We start from the raw sequence: 25,366 nt of genomic DNA on the forward strand, positions 1-25,366 counted from the left end.
TGAAGTTTGGGTGACCTCTGCTCTCTGGACCTTGTTTTGATTAAGGAAAGTAGACAAGAGAAGAGGGGAAAAAAATTATCCAGACACAAATACATTCCATGTGGGAGCAGACTTTGGCCAAATCCTGACAAATCATTACAGCATGGTCTTTTTTCTATCTACCACAACAGCTTGTTTTTGTGTTTGGCTACACACTATGTTCCCGTCTTTCTTAGCTTCCTTTTGAGATAAAAGAATTGTTTCGTGTGTGTGTGTGTGTGGTTGTTGGTGACCAAAACACTCCTTTATGTTCTTGTGCAATCGAGCGGTCACACCTCATAGCCTACATTCACGCATGAATTTTGCAGAATTTGCAGAATGAATTTCTCTCCTCTATCGGTCCAACCACATGCATTCTTTCCTCCTGTCCTCATACCTTCCATCACCAGTGCAAGTCACATTACTGGCTGACCTACATCACGTACGGCAAGTCACATTGCCTCACGTTGTGTTGTAATGCGTTCCATATGGGGGTGCTCATGATGAACCACCTGGTGGCAGCAGAGATCGTATTACTGTTCTTGTTCACTCTGGCTCAGGCTTTCCAAATGTAGTTAATTCGATTCTGTGTAATTGGCCGGTGTGGCAAAATTACTGGTTACAGCATGAAGGTAAATCACACAGTCGGGACATGTACCAATTAGAGAAAACAGCAGTAGACTGGACACAGTTTCAAATGGTTTTAAAGCTTCCCAGAGCTTTTATGAAATGAACAATTTGGCATGTAAGTAATTGGCGAAAATGTTCTCATGATACTGGTTTGGGTGATAGTTTTGGACGTATTACATAGAACATTTCCTCTCTGTCCATGTGCATTTATTGCAAACCAGTAGCACTGCTTTAAACCGGATTCATACTGTCATATAGTACAACCCACCTGTATCTAGAAAACTTCTCGTGCATATGTTGCTTGTATGTCTACAGTAGTGGTCTTCAACGTTTTTCAAACCAAGGACCTCCAAACAGGTGGAGAGATTAAGTAGGGATCCCCTACCTGAACTCGTCCTAGTGCTATTTATAAATATATGTTATTATTCTCATTTTGCTTTCAGTATTAAGTTGTTCAAATAATACACAGGTTTAAATGATTAATTTTTATTTCAAACAGCAGGGGGGCGGTAACATCTTCCAACTCCATTTATCCCTTTACTGTGTATTTAAAGGAACTCTGCGGGGCCCCTGTTGAAGACCTATGGCCTACAGTTATGTTTCAGTCAATAGTTTATCTTCAGCTGTATTTTTGCAGGTGTTTATATGTTATAATGGCTAATCAGAAAATACTAACCATCATAAAGACTTCATCTGTAGTTTTGCAGTTGGTGTATTCCTCTGAGCGCTTTCAACAATTCAAGAGACAGGAGGAGAAAGGCTTTCACTCCACAGGGGGCACTATGGAGTCATTTATGAGCCAAAACCCAAACTCATTTTGTCATGATTGTGAGCAGCAGAAGTAAGACAGCCTCATCGTTATCTCTCGGTCTCTTAGGTTTGGTGGTGACAGGATTTTGTCTATAGTCAATCAAATCCTAATCTGTTATGATCAGAGCTGTCCTCCAGCCAAAAATGACAAATGCCCTTTTTTGAGTCAAAAATATCTGTCCACGAGAATGGGCTGTGAATGCTAATTTGCAGAATTTGTTCTTTTTAGGGAGAAATAAGCAACAAATTTAATGAAGTGAACTGAGGAGACTACCGTGCCAGGGCTGACCATTTCTAGAAGCTTGTTTTCCAGAAGTGAGTGCTTACAATAACTTGATTAAGATTTTAAGATTTGATGCACTGCTAAAAGAAACACCACACAATACACACACAGCCACTTTTAATACTGGATAAATCGTGAATAAAAACTCATGGAGCATGAATGTGAGGCTGAGCGGTGTTCAGAGTGGGAGCCGGCAGATGCTGAGCGTGGCCCAGCCCATATCTAGAGTTTCGCGGTAACCCGAGATCCATCTGGGCGGAAGAGGCAACCCCAGGGAGGGGACAGAGCAACGGAGGGGTGTGCGAGTGTGTGTGTGTGTGTGTGGTGTGATCCTGACAGAAAGAAAGAGCAAATCAAAGGGGCGTGTGTGTGTGTGTGTTCGGGGAGAGGGGGACTTGAGGAGGGAGTTCCCAAAGTTTTCAAAGACGGTGGCCCGCATTATACTTTCTGCCTGCGCAGTCTCAACGCGAGCATGCAGGTTACGATGCACAGGCACGTGTGAAGAGAAGAGAAGAGAAGAGAAGAGAAGAGAAGAGAAGAGAAGAGAAGAGAAGAGAAGAGAAGAGAAGAGAAGAGAAGAGAAGAGAAGAGAAGAGAAGAGAAGAGAAGCTCAAAAACAAGAGGAAGAATGGGATAGAAAAGTGAAACTTCCAGTTGACTGACGTGAGATGGACATGGGCAGGGAGAGACTCACGCTGGGATTGCTGCTGCGCCTGGGCATTGTGCTCACCACTGTGTTCGTATGCATCCACGTTTACCTGGAGACAGGTTGGCAGGACGCCCCCGCTCCCCCGGCTCTGGGACGTCCTACCCAGCCTAATGAGAACTTTGGCCGGCACACCAGAACGAAGCGGCTCTCTGCAGAAGCAGAGGAGCAGGACAAAAGCGTTAAGAGGAGAGTCTCGTACGTCCGCACGCTGAAGAAGGACGGTCTGGCAAGGAGGATGGATGGAGTCAGAGAGGACCCCTCACCGCCCTGCTGCCCACCTATCCGCCCGCACAAAAAGGTACGTCTTAGTGCTTAATTGCCGCGATTAAGATTCTTGTAAAGTTATCTGATCCTAAATCAGCGTAGCAGGAGACAGAGCGGCTCAATAAGGAGCCTTCACTCCATCGCCGTGAGTCACCGGCTTAAAGCTCAGTAATCCCAGGAGGGTGATGAAGGGAGAACAGGCAGCAGAATCAATGCATGCTCAATGAGCACCTCTGAAACGCTCCGGAGTTGAAAAAGAGGTCTCGTCGCTCGGATTTCCAGCTGCACAAAGCTGCCTGCATTTATTTTTTTTGAAAGCTGTGCACAATTCGAACGGGTTTTAACGCAAGCTGTGGACGCGCCCTCCTCTCCTCGCAGATCTATACGACAAAAGACCATTCAAAAACGTCCTCTGGGGCAAACATTCACACACTCAAACTCCAGGCAGGAGCTTGACCCCGCGACCTGTGAAGGGTGTGTTTGCGCACCAGTTAAACAGGCCTCCGCTTCCCTCCCCTGCTCTGCCTCTTCACGCATTTGCCTTTGATTTGTCTTCGCTCTCGCCTTCATTTTGTCGTCTGATCTCCCCATCCATCACTCCCCCCTTTTGAGCCCTTTCAGTTTCTCTCCACCTTCCTTGCCTCTAACTACGCACCGCATCTTTCCCCTCTCCGCTTCCTCATTCTGTTGCTTTTGGGCCATCCATGCCGTTAAATCTTTAAAGACCCAATTCAACTACAGGCAGAGGAGCAACAGTTTTAAATGCAATAAAAATCACCGCAGGGCTATCATATCAAACCGGGAGATGGGCACTTGTGCACCATCAATATTACACGCCGCCATATGTTCACGCTCCACGATTCTTAACATAAAATTTGTCTTCTAAGATGCCCTGGAGGGGCCCTGATGAAATATCTGTGTCATGTGCCACTGCCATTTAACTCTACCTGGCTTTTCTCCCTTTAGGCTCTCATCTCGGAGATCACTGCGCTCTGTCATGTTACCTCGTCGCTGCTCTTCATTCCCTCATCCTCCGTCGTGCTCTTTCTTCTCTCCTGTCTGTCTCAGTTTAAAAACTTCAGCCTGACCTCCCACTTCCAGCCCATATTTCTTTTATATTCCTCTCCCTTCCGTTAACTTCTCCACGGCTCCCCGCTCTCCGTCCTCTCGGCACACGTTCCCGCATCGCAGATAAAAAATAACGGGCTGGAAAGCAGCGCTGCTGTTCTGAGGGGAAGACTCCTCCAGTGACCTTGACGAACAGCAGTGGAGGGACTTAGGGAAACTATAGAATTTTTCGCCGGAAATAAAAGGCCTTAAAGCCGATGGCCGCACGGACCGTTGTTTTTTAGAGACATGCGGAGCAGAATTGCCTTTTAGAAACTCATCACTGGTGAAGCTTTGAACAGCATTCTTGCTTTACTAAGCGCTCATTAAAATTTATGGATTCCATCAAAGGAATAATAAGAGGAATTTAAAAGAGACGACTTCAGTTCAGGTTAAAGTCATCATATGGCTGGTGTTATTTTTGCATGTGTGTCAGCCTGCGGGGATGTTTGACACGTCGCCTGCATAGTAATTGTTTCGACCAGCAACAGATTTTGGAAGTTTTATGTTGCTGCAGGGCATAAAAACAAAACAGTTTTGCTCCTCCTCACTATTGTCTATAGCTGCTGTGAACCTGAGTAAAACCAGGGCAACACTTTGTGCACTCCCGATAGTCAAAATCTTTACACATTCATCTTTTATAGCGCTTTATATACGTTTATGTGGCAGCATGGTGATGCATTAGTTAGCAATGTAGCTCGACAGCAAATGTGAGTGTGACCCGTTGTTTGTCTTTATGTTGGCTCTGCAATGGCGACCAGTCGTGTATCACACCGCTCGTCCGACGCCAGCCCCCTGTGACCCTCTACAGGTTAGCAGTCTTAAACACGGATGCCTTCTTAAAGCAAAGCGGCAAAGACCCCCAGAGGGCAGAGCAGGAATCAATACCACACAAATCACATTCATTAAACAGATAGAACATTAAAGTAGGGGGACCAGGTGTCCTCTTTTTGAGAAAAAAAATGTCTCAAACTTTGAAACTATTTCAGACTTTACATTAAATTTGCATTCAAATGCACTCAAATGTGGTCAGCATTAATAAAGGAGGAGCTGGGGTGGAAGTGGGTCACAAAGCGGCTTGCAGAAAAAAAAAGAAAAGATAGACTAAAGCAGCTTTAAACAAATCGATAGATTATAAATAGCTCATAGATTAACGATCAGCTGATGTAGCTGGACTGGTCACCTGAACTAACAATCCCACCTCACGGTGGCTGCATGGTAGTGATGTTCGATACCACCGATGTCGTTTCAATCCGATACCGAGTAAAGTTCAGGAAGGTGTTGACGATACCGATCCGATACCAATAGTTTGTGTAAATGCACCCTAATGTGTCTGGTAAACCTAAAAAAAAAGTAGTGTATTTCAAATCATAGCTTCATAAAGAATACAAGACATCAGATTCATTTATTTATTTACTCGGAAGTATATTGAGTTACTGGCCTCATTTACTACAGCTGAGCTAAAACAAAACAATCATCCAAAATATGTGAAAATGCTGTTTCAAACTAACTAACAAAAAAGAAATAAGTAAAATAAAGACACTTTTGAGAATTGATTTCAGAGCATAAAAGAACTGGTATCGGAAGTATCGATATTTCAGTATCGATCCGCACATCACCACTGCATGGGCTCCAACAGAAGGTGGAGTTTTCCAGGTTTAATTGTAAATAAACATACTTAAGAGTAGCTTCATGAGGACACCTAAGATTTATTTGATTCTGTTGATTGCTGGCTCTGTCATTTATCATTATCAATCTCCAGTGTATCTTACGTCACCTATCATGTACTCTTACACACACTCTTAATCCAGATAAGGGCTGTCGCGGTATAACGTTACTAAAAAAATTAAATTTCAATTTCATATGATAATATCGTGTAAATGATCCAGTGCCTCTTGAACACAGTGTGTGTTTTATTTACACTGTTTTCTTCTGTTCCACTGTTACATTGAGTGGAGTTCTTCTCCAAAAAGAGAGAAACCGTGACATTTTTCTGTCCACGATAATCATGAAGTGAAAATCTGATGTCGTGACAGCCCTAATCCAGATGTATGAATGTACCCGCTTTTTTCCTCCTCTTCTCTGTTTTCATGTCCCACCTACCTCTTTTTTTCTATCTCTCTACTCGTACAGCCTCAAGCAGACGTGTCCCCCCATTGTGGGCTGAAGCTTTCTTAATATTAAAAGGAAGATTTTTTTTTTACTCAATTCCCCTATTGCTGCTATGTAACTGACATTTGACTGAGCTGAAATTGAATATCATCGCTTCATCTTAACGAATAATTGCAGCTCTCGCAACACGCACCGAGGCGTCCGGATACAGACGCACACAGCTGATGGTGTGATAGTGTGTTATAGGCTTTTAATAATTATGCTGTGCATTGTTGCTTCTTGCTTCTCTTATCCCACCAGGACACCATGTACTGTCATAGGAACATATAGGCAGCAGGAACGGAATTGACGTAGGGAGCACAGTCACTTAAATAAATAAATATTGAGTCATGAGACTTTTGAGCTGCAAGCAGTTCTTTGTCTGTTTCAGAGTGTTTTCCAGCTAGATAGATAGAACTATTGCACTAGAGTATTCTGTGTATGAGTGTGTGTGTGTGTGTGTGTGTGTGTGTGTGTGTGTGTGTGTGTGTGTGTGTGTGTGTGTGTGTGTACATCACTGTGACTTAAGGCCAGTATTCTGTTTATTACCGCGTTAAAGTCAAGAAGCTGAGTCATCAGTGCTTCCAGTGTCTGCTCCTCTCTTTTGTTCAGTTTCTCTCTCCTTCCATCCCTCCTCCTGTCTGTCTATAATTCACCGACTCATCCTTCTCCTTTTCCCTGTGGGGAAGACAACTTGCACGAGGCTTATGATTGAAGAAGATATGCGTGCGTATTTGTGTGTATGTCTGACAGCTAAGATATTAGATTTCCTTCAGATTAGTTTTCACTAAAACAGACCCCCAGGCTCTCCCTCTCTCTCTCTCTCTGTGTCTCTCTGTTTATTAAGGGAGGTTGAATTCGTCAGCAACAGTCCGTCCCATCACCTTTCCACACTACAACACCTTGAATGAGTTTTGAAATGAGCTTTGCCTCTCTGAATGAATTCACTTTGCTCAGAAAATGCCTCAAAGCTAAAAACAAAAACAACAACAACAAAAAACACGATCGACCTGGGGCTGTGACTGTGAAGGTTTGGCATCTGGTAGTTGTTGCTGGTAGAAAAAATGTCATCAGTCAAGGATTTAATGTGAAAGTAAGGTCACTATACAGTTTTATTTGGGTCTTAATCACAGCCGAGAATGAAAATCCATATTAAAAGTATGAAAAGGCCATAAACAGGTGACAAAACCAATCAATGTGTTTTGGTAGCAGACAATAATGGGTGTCTCCAACTGCAGTGCCAGTTATTATTCCAGTGATGGCCTCAATCAACCAAACTGATGGGATATATAATAGGAAAAAAAAAACACATTGTACTCCACTATATGAGTAATGGAAAGCAGCATGTTACCTAAACATGGACATTAAGCTAAGATAATCTTCACATATCCAACTTTAAATATAAAATACTGCACAATGACTCTTCTACAGCAGTGCAGAAAATCCAAAAAGTGAGTGAGAGAAGGCTACTGCTGTGACACTGTGAACATAGCAAGTTTAATGGTTACACTGTTTCAAGCCGGTAAAACAAAAGTTCACCCGCCACCTTAAAAATGTCAGTAAACTCAACTTGAAGAAAACTTCTGTTTCAACTCAGAAAGCTGTAACTAATGATCATTTCTTGTTTCAACTTGATTATCTGAGTTAAAACAACTTAAGAGGTTACATTATCCATTGAAAAAAGCTAATTTTATCTTTTCAAAAGAACTCACAATTACTGACTGTTTCAACTAAGCAGCTACGCCAATCAGCCACAATTCATTATTACACAGGATGTTACAATCCCTTGTGCCAAAATCAAGCCCAGTCCAAGTGAAAAAAAACAACCAGCAGGCTAATAGCCAGCTACCAACTAGCAACTAACAAGAAGACACCATATATATATATATACACATAGATCCCGCCTCTGCTGCCTCTGTCCATTGGAATGAGTGGAGTCTATCAACAATTCTAAATGTTTTGTTTTCTTATCCTTACATGAGCTAGTAATAAGATGCAGCAGTTTAATTTATGTTAGCTTTAGAGGTACATCAAATTCAACACATTCATAACAGTTAAATAACATAGAACATCTTCTAACTTGTGAAATTTTATTTTCTGTTGCTTGGTTTTGGTGTTTCTTTCACGGGAACATCCGTAAGCATCAGAAAAGTCTGTCATTGTAGTCTGTGAGATGCACTGACCGCGGTCTGAACCCCTGCCCAAGATGGCGGCCGCATTAAAGTGTCTGACAAGCCTGAATAAGGCATCTATGTGTATATATCTATGAGAAGACACCAGCTATATAGCCTAGCCAACAGCAGTAGGTCCACGTAATCCGGTCCCTGAGTAGAGTGTGTGTGGGAAATGCCAGCATCTCAACCACCCTGAAAGTAGATAAAAAGTAATGCGATATGCAACTACATTTCAACCAACACTTCTCCCATGTGCCAAGATCTGAGGCAAAACACATTTAGCAGCCCAGTCCAACTAAAAAAAAAAAAAAAAAACGGCCAACAGGCTAGCCGTCAGCTACCACCTTGCAACCAACAAGAAGACACCAGCTAATTAGCGTAGGAAATAGAAGAAAATAGCATTGACCAATTCAAATTCACTAGATCCCAAACTGATCAAGTACCTGTGGAATGCACTGGAACAAGCCTGATCCACAGAGGACCACCACCAAAACCTACAGGCCCCCACCAACATCATTCTGTTTCCAGACGCCACACAACTCTGTGAAACGGTGTTGCTGCAGTGAATCCTTTCTTATCTGAGAGTCTGCAGGGTAAAACAATAAAAAATGTTCAACAGTTATGCAACTTCCTGCTTTGCCCATTCTCATAAGCATTCATTTATCGGCAGCTGTAATAACAGGGAGTAGAATTTTTTCATTCGTATTAAAGAAACACACAAGTCTGCTTAAAAGATAGAAATCCACGGTGTTATTAGAGCTGAGAGAAAAATCACATCTGCATGGAAGATTAAATAGCTTTAGAGGCATATTTGCTTTTGTTTTTTTATTGCATCTTAAGTAATCTAAGGCTCTCTGAACACCGTTAGCTATTTGCAGAGTCCTTAAGCAAATGCAGCAATAACAGGAAGCATCTTGACCCAGCAGTGAACTGCAACAAGTGTCTATTGATCTTCATATAGTGAAGTGGTTTCAGTGCACAACTAAAACACTGTCGCTGAAGAGGAAATGACTATTTAGAGCAACAATGGAAACACAAACTTATCAAAGCACATGTTTTCTCATAAGTCCAACTTCCTCTTATAAAGAGGAAAAATGCTAATGATCATTTATGCATTTATAGTGCAGTTTTGTAAGCATACTGATCAAGTATCTGCGGGATGATCAACAGAGGCCCCTCCTCTCAACCCATAGGACCCAAAGACCCCCACTAACAACATTCACCACAGGACACCCTCAGATCAGTGCATCAACTCCAACTGGAGCCAAACACACTGTCCAAAGACAAATTCAAGCAATAGTCAACATTAATCAGTGTGACACAAATTATTTAAAACACCAGTGTGTCCCCCTAGCTCGATTTAAAACAAAAAGGTCTCCCTGTCTGACATGAACACTGTCATGTTCTTCTAATTCAATCTCAGTGGTATTCATGAACACTTTTATTATGTTAATTGACCAAAAACCGCCAAGAAGCCAGAACAGCTTCCATTTTAATTCAGATTTCTTTAATTAGATGTGACACAAGTTCATTTATTCGCATGCCAGGTATTAATTACTTTTATTCAAATAAGCAACCGCATAATCACCAATCAATACTGAGCTCCTGAGAGCTGATTAGCTCAGTGTGGGGATACGGTGAGAACAGAAGAAAAGGCCGCTCTGCGCTGTCTGCGCCAACCTCTACCGGCCACTACTAGCTCTCTGTGGAATTTCTATTGAAGAAACTCTATGACCTTGGTCATGTCTTAGAAAACCAAAAGAACTGGAGTGAAAGAGAGAGGAGGATTGTTACCAAAGAATGAGGGAGGCTGACTTCTGTAATCCCAAAGGTGTGACCGGAGTCAGTTCTCAGGCATCTTTAACCTCCAGCTGTGGCGTCCGGGGAACCAGAGAATCACAAGAAATCAGCGTCTGAGAAGCTGATGTGTCACCTGGGTCACACTCCTACACTCCTGTCCCTATACCCTAACACTTTCATGGCCATTGCAGACAGAGCATGCTGCATTTGATCTCCCAACGTAGGCTATTTATACACTTGCCCTGACTGTACAAAGCTGGTCTCTTAGAAGATTCAGTAATTTGTTGAGGCGTGTGCGCTTTAGAAATTTAGCGGTCACTGACTAAAGGTAAATGTATAGATAGTATTAACCTCCTGAGACCTAAGCATTTATTTGGAATGCATCTTATTTATCTTATACATAATTATAGTTATGATGGGTAATAATCCGGGATCTGAGTGCATAATTTCGTTCCATCTCATACTTCTCTATGGTTGCGAATGACAAATAAAAATCCTTGAATATTAATTTCTTTAAGATAAGATCTTTAGGTATTTGGGATTTCTAGGGCCTAAAAAGTATTAAAAAATAAGCATCATCTTTGAACTGGAAGTAGTTTTTGTAATAAATTATGTGGACACCGGAATTATTTCATTGTATATTACAATTTTTCAGCAAAAGCAGAATTGTAAACGATGAAATCCCAATGTCCTCAAAGGAGTACTTGTGAATATGTTAAATCTGCATTTCATATCCAACTAGAAATGTTAATAAGCACAAAAGTGTCTCCTTATGAGGACAACAGGTCTAAATGAAGCAGAATAAGCTGCCACAAACCTAAAACATAATGTCCCCATATGAGGACGCCAGGTCTCAGGAGGATAAGTATGAATCTGAACAAAAGCGTTGAAGCAACTCCTCAACATGCAAACTGCAATGCATGAAGCTTAAACAGCCATCCCAGCAGCTTTGTATGTCTTCCCCTATTTGCATTAAAGTTACATTACAGGTTATCATTTTTGCAAACTCTTCTGTGATGTTTCTCTTCCTCTTTTTACATTTTCTTCCCCAGTTTATATATATTGCATGTTCAATTATACACTCATATATTCACGTTACCCTCTGAAAGTTATATTGTAAGTAATAATGCAGTGCACACTCCTCAAATGGTTCTTCACACACATTAATAATACAGCAAAGAAAAGAAAAAAAATCAGATTTGATCTTCACTTCATAAAACAGAATGTATTCAGACCATCATTCCTCTTTTTTTTTTTTTTTTTTTGCACAATTTAATAAGTTGTAGATTATAAATGGATCAAACTGGCATTTTTTCCCCATCAGCTGACTCTCAGTAATTCACAATGATAATGTGGCTTAATGAATTATACAGCTCCACCAACTGTCAGAGAGTTTGGGAAATAGAAGAGGAATGAATAGGAACCAATTAATGCATGAAACTGCAAGAAAAAATAGATCCCAAAGCCAGAAACCCCCATAGAAGACATGCAAGATTGTTATAAAAGAGATTAAATTATTGCAGTTTTGTCTACAATTGCCACATAGAGTGCAAAACTGCCTTCCTTTTAGTGTTAGGTCTTGGGTGACTACAGGGGAAGATAATCAGTTGTTCACAGAAAGCAGCTTACATAGCAAGGTGCAATAACTGCAGCCAGAAGCAATTAGAGAAAGTAAGGATGAGTAGACATGCAAGCCCTTTTGGGGCAAATCCCCACTTTGACATTGCACAGGGCAATCACCAACCACCTTGGAGAAGTAAAACAGATTTAGACAAGCACGTGGCTTCACTTGGTCAAGGAGAGATTAGTGTCCAAATCCAACCAAAAGAAAACAAACCAGCTCAGGATCCGTGCCAAGATATGGGGGAAAGAGCACAAAGAGAGCTTTCAGATAATCAATCGAGCCTTCTCTATCACAGAATTATCACTGTTTGATTTTCCATGAGCAAGTTTCCCCTCCTGGAGCTTTTCTTGCTACTTCTTGTCAGACATTGGACACCTGAAAGCTTGTTATCCCAACTTCTAAGTGCACTTCAATACAAGCAATGCCTTGAAAGAAAGATGATCAAGCCATATGTTTCTGGTGGGAAAACAGAAGCCTCTCAGTGCACTACAGTGCGTTACACTGGGCTTGTTGTGCGTGCTAACCGCAAACACACAAAGACGCCCACTGGAGAGGAGAAAGTCAGTGTCAAACTGTCAAGTCCAGCGTCCCCATTGCACAATGCTCCCTTCAGACACGGACGCCTTGTCTGGAACATTCCAGAAAGTTCTCGGTCTCCCCTCCCAGCTGATGTGAATGAGTGCATTGACCTCTGAAATTGGATGCCCTCGCTCCCATCTTCGCTACTCACCTCCAGTGTTCGTCCACATGCACACACAGGCCATTGAGCGCCCGCCTCGGGAGTAATGGCGCTTTGTGTGCTACCGAAAAAGCCTCAGGTTTGTTTATCTGGCAGAAACCCATTTCAGCCATATTTGACGTGGACCTCAGCTACATGTGTCTGGTTACAAAGAGACACCGCTTAACTCCAAAGGCAACCGAGAAGGCCGCTGAACCTGAAGGATGTCCATTAAGGAACGCATTGTTGCTTTAAAGGGGCCTACACACAGGAAGTAGTGATGTAGTGACAAGAGACTGTTTTTTTTTTTTTTTAAATGAAAATAAATGAATTGTAGCAATGATAGGTGTGAAAACCTTTGCTGATACAAACTGAGAGGCTACCAAGAAAGGCTAATCAGAACTTTAACCTCCTGAGACCCTGCGTCCTTATATGGGGACATTAAGTTTTAGGTTTTATTGCAGCTTATTCTGCTTCATTTAAACCCGTTTTCCTCGATAGTGGACACTTCAGTCTGCCATCTAGTGGTAGCAAAGGGTCAATACGACAGTCGGTAAAAACATGACAGCGAGAATTTAATTCTATAGACAATCACAGGACAAAAGTGGACAAAACAAAACAAAACACCATCAAATTCTATAGTTAAAACTTATTTATTTATGCTTATTAACATTTCTAGTTTGATATGACGCGCACATTTAACAAATTTTATCAATAACGATGAGCTACAACCTTGTTAACTAGCAAGTACTCGTTTGAGGACGTTGGGACTTCCATTTGGGAATTCCATTTTTTCTCAGCCATGTTCAGGTATTAAAATAAACAGTTTTACATTTTTGTCACACATTGGTGACTTTATTATAATATAAATAATAAATAATCCCAATGTCCACATATGAGGGCATTGTTTTTTCAAAAACTACTACTTCTCGTTGAAAAATTATGCTTAGTTTTTATACTTCTTAGGCCAAATACCTTGGAGAAATTAAAAATGCATACCAAACAAAAGCTTGGGTCTCAGGAGGTTAAAGCGATTAAATTGACAATCAGTTCGACTCAAAGATGGTAATTGTTGACAACATTTTATATAAAAATAGAGCAAGCTAATGGCAAGAAGAGCAAGATCTGACCATACCCCAGCAATATTATGTTCCATTAGTGGCCAACTGGGCGACTTCTTGTTGAAAACAATTCGACAATTTGCCTTTCCATCCCTGTTCAGGAAGTATATAGTATATGTCTCTCTCTCTATATCAACTATAGTTACTTGATAGCTGGTATTCAAGCTATAATGAGAACGGAAACATATGGATAGGAGGAGAAATTAAATTAGAAACGCACAGCGAGTACTTGTGAAGACACCCCAGTAATCTCACAAAAGAACACTTTTGTCACTGAGATGGTGACGTAGCACCTCAGCTCTTCTGAGCTCTGTTTACATATGTAGTCATAATTTATGTGTAAGACACAAACAGACAAACTGGGGGTAAAAACTGAGGAACACAACAAGCCAAAAGTAGAAATGACTGCCTCTCTCCGTCTATCTCGCCGTCAGTTTGCTTCTTTTTCCATCTCAGGAAGTAAGTGTCATATGGTGCTCAGCGTGCTCCCTCTGCTCTAACCAACTGCACATCAAACACAGATTTCATATCTGGGATATTGTCCAGGAAGACAGGCACGCACTTACATGGACAGAGAGAGAGAAAGAGAAAGAGAGAGAGAGAGAGAGAGAGAGAGAGAGAGAGAGAGAGAGAGAGAGAGAGAGAGAGAAAGAGAGAGAGAAAGAGAGAGAGAGCGTAGCTGCTAACAATAAGACACCATCTGTCTCTTGAGATGCTGGCCAAGAGGGCCCAAATCAGAGGACGGTGTGATCAAATGGGAGGATGTTGTGTTTTTATCGATGATAATCTTTTTTCTTTTCATTTTTTCTTATCCAAGCAGCAATTCCTACACAGCCATTCCAGTCGATGCTGTGATGAATAGCAGCATCTACGCCTCAATGCATTTATGAACGCATGCATGAGTGACATTACCATGGCATGACTGAAGGGGGGGGGGCTTTGTTTCCAAGGCAACGGGCAGTTTCAAAGAGATTTAAGTTGACGGCACGTACCATGACGAGTCAAAGGACTCCGCAGGACGTGCCGGCTTCAATAGTGTTTATCTGAAGAAGAAGAGAAGATATATTTTCTGATAAGAGAGGCTGGTGGTTAACTGGAAACCACAAATGACGGGTCATACACGGCTGCCTTTCCTTTCAAACCTACACAAAGCAGTGAAGAATGTTTGGTAAAAGCGCAGTATGAACTGTGAATCACCGTGGCAGCTTTGTAAAATATTGGACTTTTACATACAGTACGTCGGTGTGGTTCTGTAAACCAGGGGTCAGGGACCCCCCAAACTTGTGGAGAGATTAAGTAGGGACCCCCTACTTACTATATGTGTTCTATATTAAGCTTGGTGGTCTTGTGCTATTTATAAATATACATCATTATAATCATTATGCATTCAATATTAAGCTATTCAAATAATACACAGGTTTAAAATTTTTATTTCTTTATTTAAAACATGTGCAACAGTAGGGCGGCCGACTGCTGTAAACCTACCTGATATAAACATAGTGCCATGTGTCTGGGATTTCACCTGGGGACTGAATAGGATCTCAGCCAATTGAGAAGAACCTGACAGAGTCAGCATGTAATATGCGGCCTTGTGATTGGCTCAGCAGGGATAGGGGCGGGTCCTACTGTGTACAGGAGGCTTCGATTGACACTCGAACGTGAAACTGTGTGAAATTTGTGTGGGAAAATCCAAAAAAAAAATAAATAAAAATTGTCTAATCAACCAAAGATGTTGCACTTTAGGCACATTAAGTTTAGACCCAGATACATTGTCAATTACACATTACATCACATCTTTGCCAAAAAAAAAAAAAAAAGGCCTACATCAATTACTGTTTATAAAGATGGTAGAACTCACGCTGATGTTACCAGCGGGATTTCTGAGGAGAGGTTTTAAAGCTCAGTGTAACAGCTGTGGTGTCACTTACTGTATAAGCAGCCATGCCCAAAATTATGCAGAGCTTTTAAGCTGTGATATAATTGAAACTGAATTCTTCCTTATAAAGTTGCAGTGAATGAGGAAATGAGCTATCGAGACCAGGCTGTAAACATGTTTATCTCTGCTGTGGAGTTGCGCATTTCGACGCGGGGCTATAAGAGGATCGTTTTTGGCTCCAGCCTCAAATGGCCATTTGACGAACTGCAGTCTTTGGCACATCTGTGTTGGATTAATTTTTTAGCCATCGGTGTTGACGTTGGGTTCGCATTTTGTTTGGAATACCATATTTATTACGTTACACGTGGGTCGTGTGAGGCTCACACATTTTTGTCCATGACAGAAGAACGGGCAGCAGTGCCATGTGTTTGCCCAGAGTTGCTAACATCTGGATAATGTCTGTAATGCATTTACGCTCCAAACAAAGCCTTGGTGATAAACATCCAGAGGGTAATTATTGTCCAACTACATCTCTAGGATCAGGTCAAGCGTTTTCAAGCTTTCTTTCCCTCTGTCTCCCTCGCACAATGTCCCTCTCACAGTAAAAGCATTCCAGATGTGGGTTTGTTAGATTTAATCTTCAAATGTCAAACAATTGAGAGAAGAGGAACCCTTCATCCTCCATCCACGCCATCTGGGCCCCAGCCTCCAGTTCCTTAATTTCTCTCTTTTACACGTACGCTTTTCTTTTTTCTACCACCCCTCCTCCTGGTGCGTCTCTCCCACCCTCTACAGGCGCTGTCCGCCTTTCAGGCGGAGGCTGAACTCTTCTGAGATTACTGCCTTATTAAAAAAGATCAGCGTAATCCTGCGCTTTAATTCTGTTATACCCTCTCAGTCTCTGGGATTGGCTGATGAGTCAGGGCTGCCAGAGGAATGGAGATGACACTGTAGGAAGCAGAGACAGCTGCGTCTGGTCTGACTGCCGCTCTGCCCATCTCCCAGATTAGTTAGAACGATGAGAGCTTAGTAATGCAGATTCCTCGTGATTATCCTCTATACACCGTACAGTCACGCTGTATTGGAAGCTCATGAATCCTTTAATTTTAGGCTTAATATTTTATTAATATTGGGTCCTGTCTGTCACCATCTGATGCAACATAATATGCGTGACTTTCACGATTCGAATTCTCTGGGATATGTGAGCTGACCATTAAATCAAACTTGATTACAGCGGGTATGTTGATCATCTGGTCGACGAATCCCATGAAAATCCAGAAAGACCGATAATGAACTTATTGTAATTTTATCTTCCTTAAAGTTTAGTAGGACAGAAAAACACATTGTTGGCTCTGGTCTTTTGATCAGCTTTGTCCACAATGGTGAACTTTAACTCATGGGTCTTCAACAGGGGGTCTGTGACCCCTAGGGGTCCACAGAGGTACTACTGGGGGGTTGCAAAATCTTTGGTTGATTAGACATTTTTATGTATATATTTTTACTTTTTTTTTTTTTAATATTCCCCCACAAATTTATATTTCTTTAAAAGCACATTAAACCAACATATTTTAGTAAAGGGTTAAATGGAGGCAGAACATGTTATCTTTCTTGCACCGCACTAGCCGAGACCTGTCAATCTAAGCCTGAAAAACGTCACAAAATATAAACTGGAATTACTTCAAAATGCGTACTGATCCACACAAAGTGACGCAGTTTATATTTCCATTTGTATCAACGGTACTGGGAAAGGGTATTCTAACTCTCAACTGTGCTCAAGACTTTTGTACTTTTGGTAGTGAAGAAAAGTCTGGCATCATGGATCTAAGAGGGTCTAAACCCTCAACCCTAGGGACGGGATGAGGAGCTCAGGCGCCCGGAGGGGCCAACGGAGGTGGTCCGGGCATGTGGAGAGAATGTCTGTCAGCCCAGGAGCTAGAAAGCACCGCTAGGGAGAGGGAGACGGATGTCCGGAATACCTTCATGGGGAGAAATGGAAGGATAGAACATCTTTGATGGTGAAACAAGGGGAAGTGTAGAAAAAAATGAAAGGAAGGCATTTTCTGGCACTCAGACAGTGAACCAGAAATGAATCAGCAGTTGCGTCAGCGCTGTTTGGGATTCACCAGCTCTCATATTTTGGCTTCCATAATCGTGTCATTGTAATCCACTTGTTTCATGAGCCGCTGTAATGTCATTGACTTCTATGTGGATTATGAGCTGATTTGGCTGTTTCACAGTAGTCACATTTGTTCTCATTTTACCAAGCTGAACTGACCATTTGGTCATTTTCCTCATTTATTGCACATTAAATTATGTACCTGTCACTGCAGCGGTCTGATCCATAGTCTGTTACTATAGTAATTGCATTTTATTTTAAAAGCAGCCTTTTTGATAAGTTGCGTGTTAAACCGAGGTTTTTAAGCGATGTACTGTAGAAACATCTTTCTACATTTTCCCCTGAATCACATCAGGGCAAGCCTCTGCAACACAACTCTCTGGTACGGTCTTGCCCCCGGGTTCACCACCTACTGGAAACAGAGGGAGGTTAATGTGAATCAGCCACCAGCTGTTTCATTAAACCACAACCTCCCCGTCTGCCCACTTGCCCGTTGCGTGCCTTGACCTTCACTTGGCATCGGGTGGTGTTGAGTTTTTATAACAAGCTGTCAGGAAAATACAGCCTGTCGAGGAACATTTTCTAACTTTGAGACGGTTCGCGGCGCTAAAATAAAAATAAATAAAAAAACATTCCACACGAGGCTGAACTAAAAGCTTTGACCTCTTAACTGTGCAGCTTGGTGGTATTTTTCAGAAGCGTCTGGACTGCGTTGAGAGCAACCATAAAGAAAAAACAACAACAAAAAAAAGAGCAGCAGCAGATCGGACACTCAGCCGCTCTGGCTCTTTACCAAGAGACGGGGCCGACTTGGCAGCTCTCCTCTTGTTGCCTCACGGATTCCAAATGGGCAGACACAACTCACCTGTGGTTTGATCCTCCGTGACATTTGATACCGTCGACCGTTGTTTACTCAAGCACTGACTGTGCCGTGTCCTTTCAGACGCTCGGACCACACCGCCACTGATCGATATGTATTGACTCTGTTTATTTTTGGTCCAAGCAGAGACATGGATCTTGTTTTTTTTTTTTTCACATTTAGGTGCATTTCCTCCTCGGTCTGTGCGTGTGCCCATTTTCAACCACTTCCCAAACCCTTCCCTTCTTCCCACACACCTTCATTGTTCTGGCAGACAGTCTTCGCTGGTTTTATCCAGCCATCTCTTGTTCACCCATCCGTCCTCTTCTCCCTGAGGGATTATTCATGCTTGGCCTGGCTGCTCACACCTCTCTCACACCCAGGCTGATAGGCACAGATACAATCACACAGCGCACACACAGCTCTATCCAAGCCACGCAGAAAGGCAAATGGCACATTTCGTCAATTCTTGATGAGGAATTTAACGCTGCTCCTCTTTCAATGGGCAATAAAGAAATTGCAGGCGCGTGCAGACTCCCGGTGGTTGTGGCAACGTGCCACTGGCGGCCGTGCAAGTGGAAAGCTAAATGTTTCCACCCCCGTGCTCAATAGTTAGCAAGGAGTTCATTTCATGAAATGAAATGCTGCTCCTTTGTTGATTGTGTTCCAAAGAGATGGATTTGAACTTCATATGTCCACGCAAATCTGGCAGATGTAGATAGACAGATAAAGAAATTGATGCTTCTGGATTTCACCTGGGGAGTGCGGGGAACCTGACAGAGTCAGCGTGTAATATGCGGCCTCGTGATTGGCTCAGCAGCGATAGGGGCGGGGCCTACTGCGTACAGGAGGCTTAGATTGACAGGTCTGCATTCAGGCTACCTAGTAAATGTTTCAAGTGGAAGTTTTTGTACTGTACTTAATCAACAATCTCCATCATCTGTCACGGCGTCACCACCTTGAGAGATTTTGTTGTTAATTATGTTTAACGTCATAGAAATTAAGGTCTGCACAGCTGAGGCTCAGCACTTCTTCATGTGATGTGTTTTGTGTGTTTATCACCGTTGTCCCCGAGGTGCTGACGAGTTGTTGCTGCTCGACGGAACACACGACTTAACACTAATCTCGTCGCCTCTCACTGATGACTCACCAGTTAGCAAGGGCTCACAGGCATGTGCACAGACTCACACACACACACACACACAAACTCCGTCATTAGTGTTCCACAGAATTTGTTTTAGGTTTTTTAAAAATGGGTCATTGGATAAAGATTGGGCGCAACGAATGAACAAACTAATTCACATGAAAAGAAAAACATCTGAAGCCTGGAAGTCATCAGTGTGTTAACTGGAGGCCACCGATGCCACTATGAAGATACAAAAACTACAAATACCGTTTCAGTGAGCACCTTAGCTGCTGTGCACCAGAATCTCCTATTGTCCTTTAACTCTCAGGTCTTGTTCAGCCCCGGCTCTGAGTGCACACCGCAACCTCCCAGAGGGCCCATTGTCCTAGATATCTACCCTATGATCAGTTGCCCAGTCCCAACCTGTACCGGGGTGATGTATGGAGCATGACAGCTGAGCTGTGCGGTGACGACTCTGTCAGGAGATGAAAAGGGCAGCTGCAGAGACAGAGCGATGTGGGAGCCTTTCCGCAGGATGCAGGAAGGTAGATGTTATTTGTCGACAGGTGAATGGACTCCCAGATCGACATGTTTTCTTTCTGTCCCTGTACTCCCCTGGCCTACATACAGCATCTCTGCACCAGTGTTAATTGGAATCGGTGTTTCAGGATTCGTCTTTTCGTTAGGGAGAGAGTTTGGCAAAGCGATTTCCACTACGTGACCGGATTCACAAGTTTAAGGATGAAGAACAAATGCTTACTTTGGAGCCGGAGGGGTAAAACTCAGAAAGACCTCATAGAAGTATAGTGATCAGGTCATCACCGTTTCTGAAAGAAACAGGTGTATAGTCATGTAGCTCATTGATGATGGTGGCACACAACTCAGTATTCAGTGAGGCTCTCTGGTCGGCAGCTGAATGTTTCTGATCTGTGGAGCTGCCTGTATTCATTACGCTCTGGGTTCTTTAATAAGTCTTGAGGCGATGATAAAAGCTTCTGCTATGTCAATAAAGGCCAACATCATTATCCTGTTGATTTTAAGTGAACCCATTACTTATCGCCTTTGAGTTTCTCCTCCTGAATTGGTTCCACATTCGTACCATCAAAATCCCCAAACCGATGAGACAGTAAGTAGGGACCCCCTACCTACTGTATCAATATTAAATCCGGCCTAGTGCTATTTATAAATAACAAAGATTTTGCAAAACCCCTGCAGTACCTCCGCGGACCCCGTGTCGAAGACCCACACTTTATAGTTAATTGTGTCAAGTCACCACATGTATATAAATGACAGGACTTTCACTGTTGAATGTTGTCGCCACTATTACAAGCAGCATAAAAGGTCAACCTGAGTTTATTTTCAGAGAACGGAGCTGACTGCGTGAGAGATGCCGAAAAACTCCAGACGCCCCTTGTTCACGATAGAACGTTTCTCCGAGTAGAAAATATCCTGTCAGAATCATATTCTCCTTGTAGTCATTTGGATTCTAAATCCTGGGTGCCGGGCGTCAATTTTCAGCCGACGCGCCGCAGAGAAAAGGCACAGAGAGAAGAGACGAACGACGAAGGGGGAAGCAGGACGTTAGAAGAGGAGCGGGAGAGACAGGAGGCGTAAAGAGGTACGGCGTGGCGAGCGTTCAGATGTTTTGACACGCCGCGAATCGACTGAAGGCTGACTGCCAAACGCCGAACAGCGCCACGCGGATGGAGCTCCACAGCCGTTGAGGAAACAGCTGACTCTCTGCGTGGCCCCGGTCCAGGATCGGCATCGCTGGAGGAGGAAATGACACAGGTGGTGGTGTCAGATACTTGTTGTCCATGAGGTTCTATTTACATAAGTATCTGGACAGATTCTGCACAATAAACACACACATTTTGGATTTGGATCGAAACGACTGCATCTCTCAGTTTTGAGGCAAATGGCACAAACCACCTCCATATACTCAACAAGGTGATTCGAAATTAAAGGATATAAGCTGTGTTGGTAGAAAGAAAGAGATGGAAACATGGGCAGTGGAAGACAGGTGATTTCAAACAAACCTGAGCATGAACTTGCAAGCCAAGCCAAGGGTGACTGGCTTATAACCGTGGAACATTTGAAACGGCAGTCACCAACGCAGGCGGGAGAAGCTCAGACAGGGAAGGGCACCGACGTGAAATTATTTATAACCGGAGCCGCTAATGAACACTCGGCCATGCTGTTTGACCCGAGAAATGATTGTGCAAGCGGCGAATACATCATCGCTGCTCCGACGGTCTCTGTCCTTCTCCCTCTGCCGCCCGCTCTCCATCTCGCGGCCTCTCATCTAATCATAAACAGACACATTCCTGTAGAAATGAAACCGACCATAAAGCAGAGCTCTGCCAGGTCTCAGGAATGTGATCACAGCAGCAGCAACGAGCTGCCGCAGCCAGCTCGTGATTAAGTCCTATTTTTCCACTCTCAAACACAACAGAACTTTCTACAGTAGTTTTTATATATATGATTAATCATATTTTTATCTAAAACAAAGACTTTACAGTAGTTTATATATATATATATATATATATATGCACCCTCCAGCACAGGATACGTGTGAATAAATAGCAGCTCTCATTTGACTAAAATAACAAAAGAAATGAACTTTTGCAGTTTGTCACTAAAACCCTGCAGAGAACACTGTGACCTAGTTCCATCAGTGGCTATACACAAGTGGGTTATAACACCTGAATGAATAAAGCTCCCTTTATTGTTGTCCTTGCACTGGATTTCTTTTGAATGGCCTACTTTGAAGTTAGGTAATATGAGGTCTGAGGTTTTCATGCTCCTTTTAGTTTTCACTGATCAAGCATATGTGTGCGTGTGTGTGTGTGTTTTCCGCTACAGACTCCGAGGTGGCATATAGACCTGGAGCCCTGGGCCAGTGAGGGTCAGTCTCTGGAGGAGGAAGCTAAAAGGTTCCTCGGCTACATCACAACCCCACAAGTGAGTCACCGTTTCAGGTCAAGTATGAGCTGTGTTTTTTTGTTGCAAATTCAGACACACATTTATTTCTTTAAACCTTGCCATTTCACAAATACTAAGGCTGCGCGCTACAGACTTGAGATTATTTTCAGTGGTGAGGACTGAAAGTGGAAGCTACCCACGTGTGAGGCTGTGGAGAAACGGCTTTAAAAATAACAAATCAACAATATTCCATGCAAGCTCACACAACATCTCATGTGTGTCTTTTCTTGTTGTCAAATCTTTTGAGCACACTCGTACAGTTGTTGGATTTGATTGATGAAAGTCAAACATATATTAGCTATATTAGCTAGAACATCATGCAAATCTAGCCAGTTATCAATATAACATGTGCTACAAACAAGACGCTGGCCACACCCATACTTTGGCGCCCCTTACAAAGACTAGAGTTTGCATGTATGACATGTGAAAGCTGCGCTAAATGATGAAGAAACAACGCAGTTTAGTTTAACGACATATAAACAAAAGTTTATATTGGGAAAATATACCTGTGCCTCTTTAGAGTGGATGAATTCTGTTGATATTTGTCAGGAATGTCCGCAGAAAAGCTGCTTTCCAGCAGTTTACAACACTTTATGGCCACTCTACCCCGCTGTTTACAAAGTAATAGGCAGTTTAGAGTTCTGCGTCAGTTTGACACGACTACAGAGACAGCGCAGAGCATACACAGACCGTAACCGACACCTGCACCTCCCCAGATGCGTAACGGCTCTACTACCGAGCAGACCAGTTGCTCTTGCGGTCTACGTCGCCACACCGCGTAGTTATATTTCTGGGGAGGAACAGGTCGGTTACGTCTGCACCTCGTTCACTATGCCACTGTAGCTTCTGCACGTCTAAACCTCCTTCAACCTTCTGAGATCCGAACTTTTGTTTGGTCTCCATTTTTAATTTCTGGAACATAATGCGTTAAAAAAAAAAAAGGAAGCATCATCTCTGAACAGGAAGTAGTAGGTTTTGAAAAAAAAAAAATCCTCATATGTGGACACTGGGATTATTTAATTATTTTTATTATAATATAATAATATCTGGACAAGGGGTTAGGGTTAAGGTTAGGGTTAGCAAAACCAGAATTGCTAACAATGACGTCACAACGTCCTCAAACAAGTACTTGCTAATTAGCAACACTGTTGCTCATTGCTGTTGATAAAATTTGTTAAATTTAAGCCATTAATGTCCCCATGTGAGGACGCCGGGTCTCAGGAGGATAACTATGCCATAGTTTCACTTTCTGGCTGCTTCTCCATCTCTGCAGTTTTTAAATTGATTGTTTTGAAGAGTACAGATGGAACATGTCGAGGAAAGGTTAGCAGAGGAGGTTCGGATACGAACATTTGTATGATTCATCTTTGGAGAAATTTTGGAGAAAGTCTCACTTGCCATTGTTGAAAGTGAAGCAAGGAGCAATATATACTTGATCTTTGCTCACTGCAGAGCAGCGAAGAACTATGATAAATCACATGTTTTGAGAGTTGCAGAGCAGATGCGACCGTGCGTTAGTATTTTCATGCCAGTTACTGTTTCTTGGCACAGTCAAGTCTGGTGACTTCATATGGCGAGAACTTGAACACGTCTTCACAGGGCAGAGAGTGCTGTTTTTAGATGAATGCGTAACATTCAATAAATCATAACTCCCTGATTCATGGTCTGCAAGTCTCCGCTCGACTGCTTTTCACTTCATTCAAGTGTTAATGTGGTATTTTATTTGTGTTTTTTTGTATATTTAACTTGTGTTTCACTGGAGGCTATTTTTGTTTTCTTTTCAGTAGAGAACACATTCTCTTAAACACGAATCAGATATTCACTGCTCGAACAAAAGATTAAACAAACCTTGGAACAGATGCATGAATTGAGCATAAAGACTATAATTAAAGAAGTTATTGCCATCGCGGGCCTGGGAGCGCTTCAGCTCGGGTTGTTTATCAGAACAAGACCGCATCTCTCAGCCCGCGACCGAGCGCGTTGTGCGCAGGCATTGTCTTGCACAGCTGCACACACGTAAATCATTATCCTATTGATCACAGTACAGACAGAGCTCACAGCCCCTCAGACTTAATCAATGAGATGCCGGGGTTCGTTTCTCGGCCTATTAATTACTACAAATCGATTCTTGCATCATGATATAAAACACATCAAAAGTGCTAAGAAAAAAGCCTTGAATTCAGCATCTTTCTCTCTGCTGTTTAAAACACAGCATGTCATTTTTTATGAAGCACATGTGGTGTGGTTTTTATTGTAATTTAATAATTGGCTTGGCCATAAATCAGCATCTTTTCTCCTCACACTGTATAGGCTGAACAGGGAGGACCACAGCCCAAGTGACTAAATGCTCATTCTATATCTTGCACAAGGCAGAAGAAATTCGGCTGGTAATGAATTAGTGGGGGTATCTGTGTGAGTGTGTGTGTGTGTCTGTGAGGATGGAAGGGACAAGGACAAGTATAGAGAGAATGATATTGTGTGTGTGTGTGTGTGTGTGTGTGTGTGGGAAGCTGTGGAAGGGAACTGTCCATCACCTACAGTGACAGGCGAGGGTGGAGGGAGCCGGTGTGCGCGGATGGCGGCATCCTCAGCCGTAATGCTGACTGACACAGTGCCTGGTGGAACTGTTACTCCGAGAGATGGCCTGCGACACAACTGTCCAATCAATAGCAGTCAGCAGCTTCCATGCGTGCGTGCACCAGAACACACACAGGCAGAGAAGTGTTCCCGCAAGAAAGAAAGTTTCAGCAGCGTGAATATGCACCGCAGTGGATCATTTCTGGTTAGTTTAACGATAAGTAGTTAACGCTCATTCGCTCTCACGGCTCCTCATTGAGAGGATCTATTTTTGCGCGCAACATTGTTCAACAGTCAGCAGAGTAATCGTGATTTTGCGTTTTGTCACACGCTGTGCATTTCAGTGCCGATGAATGCTTTCAGCCGGAACACATTAATGACAACGGGCACAATGGAGCATGTTACAAATTCATTTAAA

General features: G+C 42.7%; 1 protein-coding gene across 1 annotated transcript in view; it reads left to right on the forward strand.

Moving 5' to 3' along the window:
- The first annotated feature begins 2,061 nt into the window (after window positions 1-2,061).
- mettl24 (methyltransferase like 24) overlaps window positions 2,062-25,366 on the forward strand; it is a 37,990-nt gene continuing 14,685 nt past the window's right edge. Inside the window, exons 1-2 of the mRNA XM_047573846.1 lie at window positions 2,062-2,748; window positions 22,252-22,350. Of these exons, the coding sequence (XP_047429802.1) occupies window positions 2,410-2,748; window positions 22,252-22,350 (438 nt within the window). The 5' untranslated portion in view covers window positions 2,062-2,409. The remainder of the gene's footprint in view (window positions 2,749-22,251; window positions 22,351-25,366) is intronic.

This window comes from Mugil cephalus, chromosome 21, assembly GCF_022458985.1.
Source record: "Mugil cephalus isolate CIBA_MC_2020 chromosome 21, CIBA_Mcephalus_1.1, whole genome shotgun sequence".
NCBI lineage: Eukaryota > Metazoa > Chordata > Actinopteri > Mugiliformes > Mugilidae > Mugil > Mugil cephalus.